Source organism: Lethenteron reissneri, chromosome 5 (assembly GCF_015708825.2).
Source record: "Lethenteron reissneri isolate LAM-NWPU_2019-01 chromosome 5, ASM1570882v1, whole genome shotgun sequence".
NCBI classification, from domain to species: Eukaryota; Metazoa; Chordata; class Hyperoartia; order Petromyzontiformes; family Petromyzontidae; genus Lethenteron; species Lethenteron reissneri.
In genome coordinates, this window is record NC_083783.1 from 7,757,614 (window position 1) to 7,771,221 (window position 13,608).

General features: G+C 49.8%; 1 protein-coding gene across 4 annotated transcripts in view; it reads left to right on the top strand.

Moving 5' to 3' along the window:
* The window catches only part of LOC133352006 (rho guanine nucleotide exchange factor TIAM1-like), a 150,458-nt gene that overhangs the window by 120,837 nt on the left and 16,013 nt on the right, over window positions 1-13,608 (top strand). For all 4 annotated transcript variants that reach the window (XM_061567711.1, XM_061567702.1, XM_061567691.1 and 1 more), the window contains 4 exons: window positions 6,678-6,824; window positions 8,364-8,432; window positions 10,961-11,086; window positions 12,031-12,139. In XM_061567711.1, the coding sequence (XP_061423695.1) occupies window positions 6,678-6,824; window positions 8,364-8,432; window positions 10,961-11,086; window positions 12,031-12,139 (451 nt within the window). The remainder of the gene's footprint in view (window positions 1-6,677; window positions 6,825-8,363; window positions 8,433-10,960; window positions 11,087-12,030; window positions 12,140-13,608) is intronic.

Here is a 13,608-nt window from a genome sequence, read left to right on the forward strand (position 1 = left end):
GGCTTCGCCACGCCGTCGCCATCCCTCACAGTCCTGCAGTGTCACGTCTCGCTCCTGGACGTGAGGTGATCTCATCGCTCTGCCTCTTGCAGCGGTGCCGCGTGCATCCGCTCCCCTCGCTGTCATTCCATCACCAGTCTCGTCCATCGGCCATCATCCCTTCTCGTGGCGAGTTCTGCCCAAAACCCACGCGGTCGGTACGATGTGTCCCATGTAATGTTTTCCTCGCTCTCGCATCATACGGCGTTATAAGGTCGGCGGCTCGCAATGTCCTCCTCTCCTCGAATGCGGCATTAGCGTAGGACTTCTGGGAGCCGCGAGCAGCGAACTATTTATCAGGTGTAATTTTTTGTAAGCTATTGTCGACGCGTCGCGTGCACGCGGCCTTCCGAAGGCCATGGACATGGAGGTGTTTACGCGAGGTGGAGGTGTGCCACCGAGGCCTCGCTGTTGCGAGGGCTGCAGCTGCATTCGCCGTCTGACGGCCGTGGCCGTGGGTGCGATGTATCCGGCGCGACCTTGACCCTGGCTGACTGCTTAATTTGTCTTTGTGCTGTGTTTTTACCAAACATGTCAACACTGTAATCGCTTTGGGCTTATCCCTCCATTTTACGAGTAATGGATTATTTCCAACTTATGTTGCATCGTGCTAATTTACTTGCATCAACACTTGTATTGCATTTGTCTTATGCCTCAATTTTGCAAGTTATGGACTTTTCCCAACATATTTTGTTTGCAACATTTTACTGATATTATTCTAGTTCAGTCGATGACACCAACTAAAAAATGTACATTGGAAGGAAAATGCCATGTTAAGTTTTTACTTAACGTTAACTCTTCAGTCTAATAGAACCTGGCTTAATTTATAATATGCAATTTATAATAATTTACACCCCTTTGTTTCTCTATGCCTTATCAGCCATGATGGTTTTGTTTGACCAAATTTCGCCATGCTGGTTAGTGTGGGTTGGTGAAGTGGTATGAGAGACCCAGAACTGGTTTGGACATTACCTGCCTCTGACGTTTGTTGTGGCCAGGATTCAAACTATGGCTGCCAGGTCCACGGCGCAGTGCATGAACGCCGCACGACTGTTTTATCCCGGTCATATTAACTGCTCAGAAATTGCTTTTACTGCACAGACACCACGCAAATCTTATTACATTTTCCACGACCGAGCATTTATGGATTTGGCAGCAGAGCCGAGGGATAATGGTATCTTAAATAGTGCGAAAGATGCACACGTTACTCGCCAAATGTAACGTGCGCGCACCTAAAGCAATTACATCTGGCACGCAATCGAATTCTGCCGAGCAGATGCGATGGGAAATAAGTTTATGTACTTAAGCAGAGTGACCAGGCGGCACAGAGCGCTCACGAGCCCCCCGCAAATTTAGATAAAGTGCGCCTGAGTGTTTCCCCTGCCAGGCAGCCTTGTGCCAGTGCCACCGGCCGCCGCTGCCGACGGAGCCGTCCGTGTTGCTTCCGCCCGACCATTACGAGTCCACTTTGTTCGTCGGCAAGGAGAGTTTGGAATTTGTGCCAGTTCGGGTGTGGCGTCCGCCGTGATGGGGGGGGGGGCTTACAAGGTGACCGAGAAGACGAGAGTTTTCCGGGTTATTTAATTCTTCTATCTCCACGGGGATATTATTTTGATGGAGCATGAGTAGAATCCGTGGCTGTACTTTCATTGCCTCCAGGATACGTAACGGTTCGTTTTGGGGCAATACATTTTCAGTGGCATATTTGGCAGTGTGTTGCGATTTCACAGAATGCTCGTTCCTAAAGTGCTGTTGATAAATGCAGCATTGTTCGGTATTTCGAGTTATATCATATGTAAATTGTGTGCTGTTGAGAAATCCAGTAAAATGCACTGTGTTTCAGTCGCATATATTATTCAAGTGGCATTAACGAATAGTTTAACATTAAAGAAAACATCAGAAATTAAAGAAAACATCAGATTGACCTTGAATGCTTTATCATCAAATATTTCATTAAATCCTTTTATATATTTGTATATTTGGATGCCGAGTGTACATATGAGGAGTTAATACACCTGAGTTGGCCGATACGTAAATCTTCATTTCCTGTTGTCGAGAGAAGGGAAAAAAATGACCACGTTCTTACCCTCACTCAATCAAAAGCAATCGATGAAGCGGTGCCATTTTAACTTAGCATAAACATGCGTGTGCACCTGTATGCGTGTGCGCGCGCATGTGCGCCACACTTGTTTGCGCGCGCGAGCACCGAACCAGGCACGCGATGTCTCTGGTGCTCGTTGTGCTGAGATGGGGGGGGGAGCGCGGCGGCTGGGAATGGGGCGGGGGCGGGGGGGGGGCGAGTAGCCCGGTCGACCTCCACTTCATTTAATTTGGGTGCCGGTAACGGAGGTCTCCCGTGTGCCACCGAGCACGGGGCTGGCAGATTGGCTGCGCGTCACCGCCGCATCCGGTCTCGGCAGCGCACCGGGGCTGGTCTCGGCCGGTGCGCGCCGCGATGCTTGTTTATTTATTTGCCGGCGATCACCGTCCGCTGCGTCCGGGAAACTTCGACGTCCCCTCCCGCGGTCGCCGCGGCCGCCCGTTCGCGAAATGCCGGCGTTCGGCAGAGACAAGCAGAAAGCGAAGTCGGGAAGGCAGGATCGACGGCTGCAGTCGGCTCGTTGCGACTCCCTGCAGCAGCTGCTGTGCCTGGTGAGGAGCCGCACGGAGCTACTCGGCGTGGGTAAATTGTGTTGCGGGAAAATATTGAACGAAGCGCGAATGAAGGGGGAATTGATGACAAGTTCATTATTAGCAAAATATTGGAGACACGGGTCTTAATTGACAAATGCGAGGGTGTTGCGTTTGCGGTTTTTGAAAGATTTGTTGATTGTATTGTGGGTAATGAGGTGTGACGGTGATGCGGGGGTGGGGGGGTAGCGTGTGTCGCCGCTGCATCACGATGAGGGATCGCAGCGATAAGCGCACGCCGCTGCATTGTTAGCACGCTGCCATCGAAGAGACGGTGTGCCTGTGACGGCTTCCAGTCCTGATCACAGTGACCTTCACGAGTCCTTTGTGGTCACGCATTAAATATCAGCTGTCGGGCGTAGGACAGCAATGTTATTTTCCAGCACGGCGGGGTGAGTTTCAAATCATTGATTATCTCCTCCTCATCTCGATACTGCATGCTTCGTGCTTCGCAATTGTACTCGGAACAGGTGGCTTCCGTAAAAAATCCATAATCGGGCATATGTGCGGATATTTTTTTGTTGTTGCACTCCTGATGCCGCCTTGGGCGTGACGTGTCGTGCGCTGGACTCCGCGATCCAGAAGTCGCCGGTTCGATTCCGCAAGTTCCTTGCCATCTCCCCTCTCCCACAGCCTCTGTCTACCCAGCGGTGTGAATGGGTTCACCGCAGTTAGCAGGCCCGCACGTGCCGCGCGGTGGGGTAAAGTGTGGGTCCTCTCAGTAGACCTCTAAATAAACTCCTTAAAAAAAGTTTTTTTTTTTAACAACGGTTTTATTTACAACTTCGTTTAACTCACCCTCGAGAAGTACGCCAATGAGGCGGCGCCTGCTCCCACATCAACGCTTACTTGAAATCATTGGTTATTTTATAGATTAATCTTCAATGTACTACTCGTTCACACGGAGCGGGAGCACCTGAGACACGCTGCGCATGCTTTTTTGTGCGAGTCGATTCCACAGTTTAGGGACCGCGGCGTTTTTGAGCTACACAAAAATATAAAATTAATAAGGCGTCCAAACTAAAATGTTAATTGCTTGAAAGGAGCCAATTAATTGATGAATTGATGCCGATTTTGATACAGGCATGCATTGTCGCCGGATCTGCGTACGTGTGCAACATTTCGAATTGATTGGACAACAGGAAGTAGAATAAATTTAGATTACAAGATTTGACCACGACAAACAGGAGTCAAGTTAAATAAAACCGTTAAAAATAGGGCTGTAGAGCTTCCTGTAGTGGAGGCCCTTCCTCCAGCAGTAGTGTAAGCCAAGCCATTGCGGGGGCTGCACCCTTTGCCTTTTGCGACTGCTGGGCAAAGCATTTGCCGTGCGGTGCGAATTGCGTGTGCGAGTGCGCGCACTGTGTGTGTGTACGGCCCTTCGCCTGAACGTGACTTACGGGGCTGCTGCTGTTTTTTTTCGCGCCGGCCGACATCTCTCCCTCTCGTTGTGCCTCGTGTTTCGCGACGGGGGGGGGGGGGGGGGGGGGGGGGGGGCCGGGGGGGGGGGGCACACGTGCAGGGAATCCTCTTGAGCAGCGGTCCGGCCGCTTCAAAGTTAATTGACGGCCCGCTGCGCACACCGCTGTTTCTTAAAGCTTCTCTTTTTAATGAGGGGAGGAGAAGCACTTTATTTGCCGTGTCCGTTTCTGCACCTGCTGCCTAGCCCGGCTGCAAGACCGTGTGCCGCTGCTGCTGCTGCCGTTGCTGCTGCTCGCTCAAGGGGGACTTGCGCCATTAACACACGTGGCACAGAGATCGCAAACGGGTTTTCATTCCTTACCCGTACCCGTACCCGGCCGCACCAGGGTCGCAAATGGGTACCCGTACCTGGCCGGTTACGGGTACCCGTTCCCTACGCATACCGGTACCCTACCCGAAATGAGTGACAAACGGTTACTCACCAGTGACTCACGGGCTACCCGTACCCGTACTCGGCCGTACCAAGGTTGCAAACGGCTACCCGTACCCGGCCGGGTACGGGTAGCCGTTTGCGACCTCTGACGTGGCGGCTCACTTGTTGCCCTGCGAGGCAAGGTAAATTCGGAAAACCTTTAGACCGGAGAGCTTTTGTCGGCTTTAAAATAAAAATGTAATTGTCAGGTGGCATGTGCTTCGCTGGGATAATTGGAAATCCAAAGACAATTTACGTGCCGTTTTACTGCTCCAGTGCCTGTGCGGTGGTGCGAGGGGTGAACCACGGTGAAATTGTTTTTTTTTGTGTTTCGCACTGAGAATTCACTTGGAAATGTCTCTCGCGGGTGATTGTAGTGGACGACCATCACACGAGTGGCGGGGCGGGGTGTGGGGAGCTTTTCCACTGGCTGAGCGCGTGGCCTGCGATGCCCCCGATTTAGTGTCCCCACCACAGTCTGCCTTGCGATGCTGAGCCATGATGGTACGCGCTGCGCTTGCCTTCCAGAGCCGCGGCCGTTTGCTCATTTATTTTGGGGGAATCCCAGCGGCTGTGACTTGGTGATTGCGTTTTGAGGCCGAGCCCGGCGTATCGCACGCCTGGAGGGTGCAGCTGTTCCCGCCGTGACTTTGAGAAGGGAAAATATGAGGAGATGGAAGTGAATTAAATTCGGTTTACGCGTTTAACGCGTAGGCTTGTGTGAGCGGCAGTAAAACGATTTTTCTGACGGTATGTTGTTTATGTGTGTTTATGTGTTATCTACTTCAACTCGCACGCATTTATTTTCCTTCGAGATTTTAAACTACATCAGTCATGCCCGCCGATGTGTTTTCAGGGTGTGAGCACTTGTTGTTTAGTTCCTGAAGAGGCTCCTTGCACGTGGAGCGAAACGTCGGACATCGTGCCGTACAACCCGAAAACACATTGGAGAGCTTATGCAGGACAACTGCGAAATACCTCCATGGTTATATCAGTGTTCCTATCCTTACATACGTTGACCTGAGTGTGGAGTCTAACTTCATGTTGGTTAGTAATGTAAACGTATCTCACGACGTTTTGACTTTTGTATCTGTCAGTCCACTGCTGGATGAAGGTGTCCCCATGTCGCGTTGGTAATGACGGTTGTTTGACCGTACTTGACCACGCTGGTTAGTGTAGGTTAGTCAAATATCCGTACAGATAACACATTCCTGCGGAGGGAGCTGGTAGGAACGTTGGGTTGCTCGGTCAATGGCCAGGGTCAACGGCGGCGTGGTGTATTCCACAAATATGGCCGACTGTGAGGGCAGGCACAAGCCAGCGTGAGTAGGTTAAACGTTTAAGGGCACCACGGGGTGACCAGCCCCTCCCCACCCAGCCCCACTCCTCCCACCCCCCACCCAGCTCCTCCCCACCCTCCCCTCCCCACCCAGCCCCTCCCCACCCTCCCCACCCAGCCCCTCCCCACCCTCCCCTCTCCACCCAGCCCCACGACGGACGTACCCAATAATCACCTGTGGGCTGGTGTAACCAGGAGGTTCCAACCAGTATAACTCTCCACTGATGTTAGCCACAGCCGGGAATGCAACTTAGGCTGCCGTGTTTATATCACAGTCGACTAACCACTGCACCACTGCTGCCCCCTCCATATGATCATCGCCATCATCGGCCATGATCTATCCGCTGCTGGAATAAGGCCTCCCCATTGCCATCCTTCACAATTTTGCGATGGGACAATCCATTTTGCTTCTGCACACGAGCCGATCTCTGACGTCACGTACATGTCTCTGCACGTGTCTGTGTATATACAGATGGAGAGATGGCACAGATCTTTATCATCACACAAACATTCGCACAGACGGAACGGACGTGCGGAGTCACCGCGGACTGTTGCTGCGAACGTGTGTCGCTAAACGCTCCCATTAGCGTCGCGAGCTAAAGGACATTTGCACGCCAATTAAGGCGCTAACGAGGGGCGGGGGGGGGGGGGCGTCTGGCTGCGCGTGTTGTCGTTGATGTTATCGCCGTCACCTCGTCCGTCGGGCGCGCGCAGAGCGTCGAGACAGCGGCCGTGTTCTGCCGATCGGCGATGGAGCCGGCCGAGGTTGCGGCGCGACCGCTGTCGCGCCAGCTGACGGAGGCCGACAAACTGCGCAAGGTCATCCTGGAGCTGGTGGAGACTGAGAGGTCCTACGTGAAGGTGAGGGCCCCCCCCGCCCCAGCGTCCAAGTGGACGCACAGCGATATGCACCGCGCGGTTTGCCGCGATATAATTTTTCATGATGCATTAATCACCATCATCGTCGTCAACCACTGCTGGATGAAGGCCCCTCCCCAAGCTGCCCAACAACTCTCACGAACTGATTGCATCACTCCATCTGCTTGTCTGCCATTCTCTCGGACACATTTCGTTACGACATGACGATTATTGTGATATTGGTTTTTGTGATTCACTGCACTTAAAGTAAGGATTTCATAGAGTTGTTCAACTGCAAGTTCAACCAATGTCAGTCCATGTTTAACTAATGGTAATTTAATCATATATAACCCTTATAATGCACATGCTGTCAGTTACGCTAGAAATAATTCATGAATTAATTTGACTCAAATGATGATACCTTATGAGCACCATGCCAGCTATTACTGCCGAAAACTTTTGCAAAGAAGACATTGAATGGATAATGGCTATTTATTTACAAGTTTAGATATTAAGTTTTTTTATGCGATAAACATTTTGTCGGGTGATAGAATATTTAAGGATTTTTTTTAAGCCTCGGTTATCACGATATAACAATTTTTTTAAGAACTGATGTAAAAATTCGATGGTCGTAGATCTCATATTGTACAATATACCGCAGTCTCGCCATCGTATCTCTCCATCCCTCCGTACCGCTTAGGGAGGGAGGCCTTTATGATACCGGTGTCAGCGGATGACATGCCCTGAACGTTTGTTCACTTGCCCGTGTCAGCGCTCTCATAGTTGTCTGCTGTCACATAACGAAACGGCCATCCCTTCAGTTTACATTTTTTATTCATAACACATTTTTGTTCTTTATTCCCTGCGAAGCTTCGTGCGGTGTCGGCGACTGTTTAAAAATGCAGCGGATCGGTGTTAACCCTTGGCCTCGCTTTTTTTTATTTTCCGTGTTTACACGTGATCTTTACGGAAGCCGCAGCAGGTGTGGTATTTCATTGCGAGCGAACTAAATAATACATGTCCCTCCGACTCGTGTCCAACACTGTGGCTGCCATTGTTAAATTCTCGTCTATTTTTCCAATCTTTTTTGGCCAGCGGTGTTTGGTGACATTTATTTTTGTTGAACATGTTTCGCCTTTCTGACACAAATCTGCCACGCAGAGCGCCCGTTACATGCAATCACCAAAATCACAACTCCCATCTAATTTGTCTTTTCTTAAACATGGCAAGCTTCGTCACGCGTGGACACTTTGCGCTCGTTTAACAAAACCCTGAGTACACCGGTTGGTAGGCCGTGCACGCAACTGGCTCGGTTAACCCAGTGTGCAGAAATATCTCACAGATGAGGTTGATAAAAAAGAAAATCCCCTTGGATGGAGAGTTGCAGGCTGCCATTTCCAGACCGGTATCAATTCCTAGCGGCATCCGTTGGTCGCGTGAAGCGTTGGGAACATTTGGTGGGTCTATAGGCCCTGCCTGCAATGCCGTAAGTCACACGCCCCCCCCCCCCCCTCATTCTGCGTGGTCGTCTTTGTTTTTCAGGATCTCTGCACTTTGCAAGATATATACGTGGAGCCGCTGCAGAAAGAAGCCTTTCTCTCGCCAGATCAGGCCAGTGGAATATATTGGCAACGCAAACATGCGCCATTTCAGGAGTGTACTCGCGAAATACTGGTATCTACTTAATCAGCTGTACCTTGTGCACTGAACAAAAAATGTTCTCCTCAAACAGCGTTTGTTTGTCAGCTGCGTATGAAAATGCCTCTGATCTTTCTCTTTAAATGAAATGGCGGTTAACAAGGTGGACTGAAATATAAATTCCCAACAACTTTTGATGTGAAATTAATTCCGTTGGTGGTTTTTATTCATGTATTATTCAAGTGTGCTTTAAAGTTGCTCGACATTTAAACACTGATGGGCTAGCTGCAGCTAATTAAGCATTTGATCACGTAAACATTGCACGCTGTGCACCAACGTTTCAAACATGCCGGCTACATCGGTGCAAACTGGGTTTGAAGGTTGTCCTCTTGACTTCAAGCTTTCGTGACTGCAGGAATTCATCTTCTTGGGTCTTTCGGTAAAGTCACGTAGATAGGTTCAAATAACAATAACAAACAAGTATAACCCGTAAAAAAAAGTTTTTCACTATAAATCCTTTATATGCGTGGCGGCTAGAGTCCTCTCGTCCTCTGGCTTGAGATGGCTGCCACCTATGGGTAAGATGATTGTCTGCCAGTATTAAGCAATTGGTAGTTAAATATTTAATTTGTTTTCCCTAAACAGTGTAAAATTTAGGAAAAATTTTTTCACGAACATTAATTGTCTCGCACAACGAGTCTGTGTGCAAAATGTCAGCTCGATTGGATCACGGGAAGTGGGTTAAAAAACGACCGAAAGATTTGCACGGTCGTAAGCAAGCAAGCAAGCACGCAAGCACGCAAGCAAGCAAGCGAACTTAATATAAAGGATTTAAAAATTACGACGTTTGCGGCTCTGCGATCTGCCATTAACGTGCTAATCTCTCATTAACTTGCTAATTTTCACCTGGCAGCCCTTTGATTGGTGGAAAACCAGCCACCGTCGGGTTGGGCTGCCCACCACTTACATTGTCATTGGCTGCTGACATTTGGGCTACGCCCATTTCAAACCCTTATAAACAGTTTGCCTTGGAAGTTAACCACCCTTTTCCTGAAGACGACCGCTTGTGTTGCGATCGAAACGTCGTTTTTTGTAATTTTTTTTGTTATTTTCTTTGACCATATCTACGAAAGACCCAAGAATATAAGGTTGTCCTCTTGTTTTGTAAAAAAAAAATTGCGTGAATGCTTCTGAACTTTTTTGTTGCCAAGCCTGACGAGAATGTGCACCGCCACGGTTACACGCGGTGCATTAAAATCCCCTGACATTTCTCCCCCCCCCCCCCCCCCCCCCGTTACGATGGCACGGTACAAATGGACCGGCTGCCCAAGCATGCTGTGCAATAATAAGAATAGGTTTTGCCCTTTCTGGAAATGTGAAACAGGGAGGTGTTAAGATGTCCAAACGCCAAATAGAAACCTATTGCAAGGCATCAAGTCTGTATTAGCCACGCACAGTACCTGTGGCAAAACGTGCAAACAAATATGCTCTCGTAATATTTGCATTCTCATTGAAACCTATTGGCCTACACCAAAGACGGCCTTCCTTATTGCCTTGCCTGCACACTCTAAGCACGGACACGAAGCAACCCAAGGTCTGTAAAATATTTTCCCAAAAAATATCTTATATCCTAAATTTCGATTTTTTATTTTTTGTATTTTTTTATTTTTTCCATTCTACGTGACTTTACCGAAAGAACCAAGAAGATCTTATATCCTCCTTTAACTAGGCAGAACCATCCTGATAAGATTCTTTTCACCACATTTAGACCCGACAGTAATGTTACGTTGTGTTATTATTGTGAGCGCCGTAACTCTGATGTGTCATCAGTCCCGGCTCCAGCGCCTCTCAGATGTGGGTGGTGCAGTAGAGCTCTTGTGTTTAGTTTGATGTCCTTTCCCAGAACCTCTGATTACCACTGTTGGCTACGCACGGTTAGAGAGAAGTTCAACATACGTACATCGAGCTAAAGCTTTCGTGACTGCAGGGATTCATCTTCTTGGTTCTTTCGGTAAAGTCACGTAGAATGTAAATAACAAAATAATAAAAATAAAACATAATAAAATAATTCTCACGACGTTTCGGCCACAACGCAAGCAGCCTGCCTCAGAGTCTGACTCTGTCTTCTCGACAGAGTCAGACCTGTTCTCCACCTGAGGACGGCTGCTTGCGTTGTGGCAGAAACGTCGTGAAAATTATTTTATTATGTTTTATTGTTATTATTTTATTATTCCCATTCTACATGACTTTACCGAAAGAACCAAGAAGAGGTACATCGAGCTGTTGGGTGGGTGGCCAGAGTCGGAGTGATTTACCGCTAAGGGTGAGAGTGAACTTTGGTGGTGCCAAAGAAACATTTAGTGGCACAAGGACCCACACCAGCACTCTCTTAGCATCAGCCCTGTGTGTATAATGATGTGAGCCGCAGGGTTGTGACCTCGGGGCGGGGGTGGGGGGAGGGGAAGTGAACTTACGTGGAGCGTCGTTCCTCTCGTCCGCAGCTGGAGGCCCTGTTCGGGACCCTACGGGAGCTGGTGATCTTCCAGAAGGAGTTCCTGCAGACGCTGGAGCAAGGCCTGAGCCTCGCGCCTGACTTTGAGACACTGGAGCAGCCCGCCCACTTTCGGGTGAGAAGACGGCGCGGAGGCCGGGGGGGTGATGGCGCCAGCGCCAATGCACTCGGCATTTGTTGTTCCATCCCCTCCGCCTCCCCCCCGCATCTCGGGCTGGAGTCAATTCTCTTACTCTCATTCACTGAAGCAGTCAAACATTTAGTCAAATGGTCCTTAGTGATTAAATGTTAGGGTGAGGGATGCACACCCCCCCCCCCTCTCCCCACCTCCGTATTATCAGGTCAGCCAATCGGTGAACTGTAAAAGAAAATGTGTTACATGTACAGCCAATTATAACTTTTTGGTTTTCCTCTGCACTGCACTCTCTGTTAACGTTACTACATTTCCTTAGTCTGCGTCCTCATCGTGGTCGGCCTCGGTTCGGTCTTCGGTGGGTAGTCATCATCACCATCAAGCTTGCTGTTTTTTTGTAAACACAGCCATTTTTTACTCAACTTATTTTTTTTTACAAATCGCGCAAAATTAACGCTGGACAGCACGCACACACGCGCGCACACGGGGGCGGCGATTCGAGAAACGGCGCGTATCGCCGTCACCGTGACCGTTATCGCCTGGCATTTGTTGGCCCGACCGTCACTCAGTCGGCTGGCCACCCACGCGCAAGGAGGCACCCGTTAACTGTCGGTATTCGGGCACCGGGAGAGGTCTCCGCCGCTCGAGCTGCGGCTGAATAATGAACGCGGGCTCGCAAGAAGTTGGCGCCTCGCGTCGCTGTGATGAGCCGCGGGCGGCGCGTCGTGGGGTAGGAAGCTTCGCGCGTCTGTAACGTTGTCAAACGACATTAATGAGTTGATGCAGCGATCCTTTCAAAGTGCCCCTAATGCAAGCACGCACGCACGCAGCCAGTTGAAATGAATATTTAATATTCAATAGTTGTCTGAGGCTCTCTGCCGCACAGAGCGCCGATTGTTTACGGCCATCGCCGCGTCTCTCCGCAGCGCGTCCTCTTCTCGCTCGGAGGATCGTTCCTCTACTACTCGGATCACTTCAAGCTGTACAGCGCCTACTGCGCCAGCCACCCCAAGGCACAGAAGCTGCTCGAGACGGGTAAAGAGCACGACACATGACTGCACCCACCAGCACCGTTTGTTTAATTTTATTTCACTCTTTCCTCAATTATATGCTGGTCGTGCTCATAGGATTGCCACGGACATGTAGAGTCCTTTCTCAATCCATTGCTGGACTAGGACCACTCTTGGGGTCATGGCAGTTACTTGACCATGCTTCGGCATGCCGGTCACTGGTGGGTTCGTGAAGGCATCCATCGCATTTGTAGCCCGAGGCTCTTACTAGGTCTTAAATATGGGAACGAAATTGAATCGGAATTGTGTTATGCAAGGTGTGCAAAAACTATGTTTGGGAGAAAGCGGTCGGGTAGGGTTTGTGGTTAGGGCTCGGGTTGGGGCTGTTCGTTGTTTAAAAAGCGGCTTCTCAGGGCAGTTCCACATGCAGGGCAGACCGTCGGTGACGTTTTGCCGAAGCGACCTTAGAGCAATGGGGACGCGATGCCGAGTTAACAGCAGGCACCGTCGGCCACAACCCATCTGTCCATGACGCTGCCACACCCGGCCCGTCATTATGACCGCTCAACTTAATTTACTGCCAGTTGTGCTCATGCTACCCCTGTTTATTTTCACATCAGCCCCTTGCCTCGGACAGCTTTGGCCTCAATGAAAATAGAACCTTGAGCGGCATTAAAAAAAAAATCGCTTGCATTTTTCATAATAGCGCAGTCTTACACTTGGGACCCAACGCAAAAGGTGGGGGGGGGGGGGGGGCGGGAGGGAAATCCGTTTTGGCAGCAACACAGCAGGTCGGATCATTTTAATGGACTGCAGCCAGCTTGTTGGATCACGCTCATCTCCTCTAATTGATTTTAACGAGGGAAAGGCAGCGACTCTGTGGCTCCATGATCAATAAGACGGGCTAAACTGAAGCCAAAAACGGGACGAGGTAATTTTACAGCAAATTGCGTTTTCGCTATTTATGGCTGTGCCGGGAACAGGGTTTTAACGTGGGCTGTAACGATCCTAACCTGACGCCATGTGGTTTGATGAAGTGTCACGGTTGGACTCGAGAATTCACCTCTTTTTTATTTTCACCGTGGAGCACTGACTTGTCGTGCTTCACTTGGCTACAGGGACCACGTGATCTAATTACAATCCACATCAGCAAAGCAAAACCGATAGCTTCTCGTGCGCACGATTAGAGGCAAGCAATCGTGAGTGTCGGGGACTCTATTAAACTACAAATCGATGCGTCGTCACACGGCTGGCTTTAACTGTGCTCCAGAAAACTGTACCAGTGCACACGGCATCGAGTGCCGAAATAATGACGCACCTCGTGTGTTGAAACAAAAATAATTAGGCCGGTTTGTCAGTTCACTGCATGATCAAGGCATTCCCCACGCTGTGTCGATCATGGCTGTTTATTTGCCCATACTTCACCGCACTGGTCAGTACAGGTTGGGGAAGCTGAGGACCCAGGACCGAGCGCACAGGTTGCCGGGTTCATAG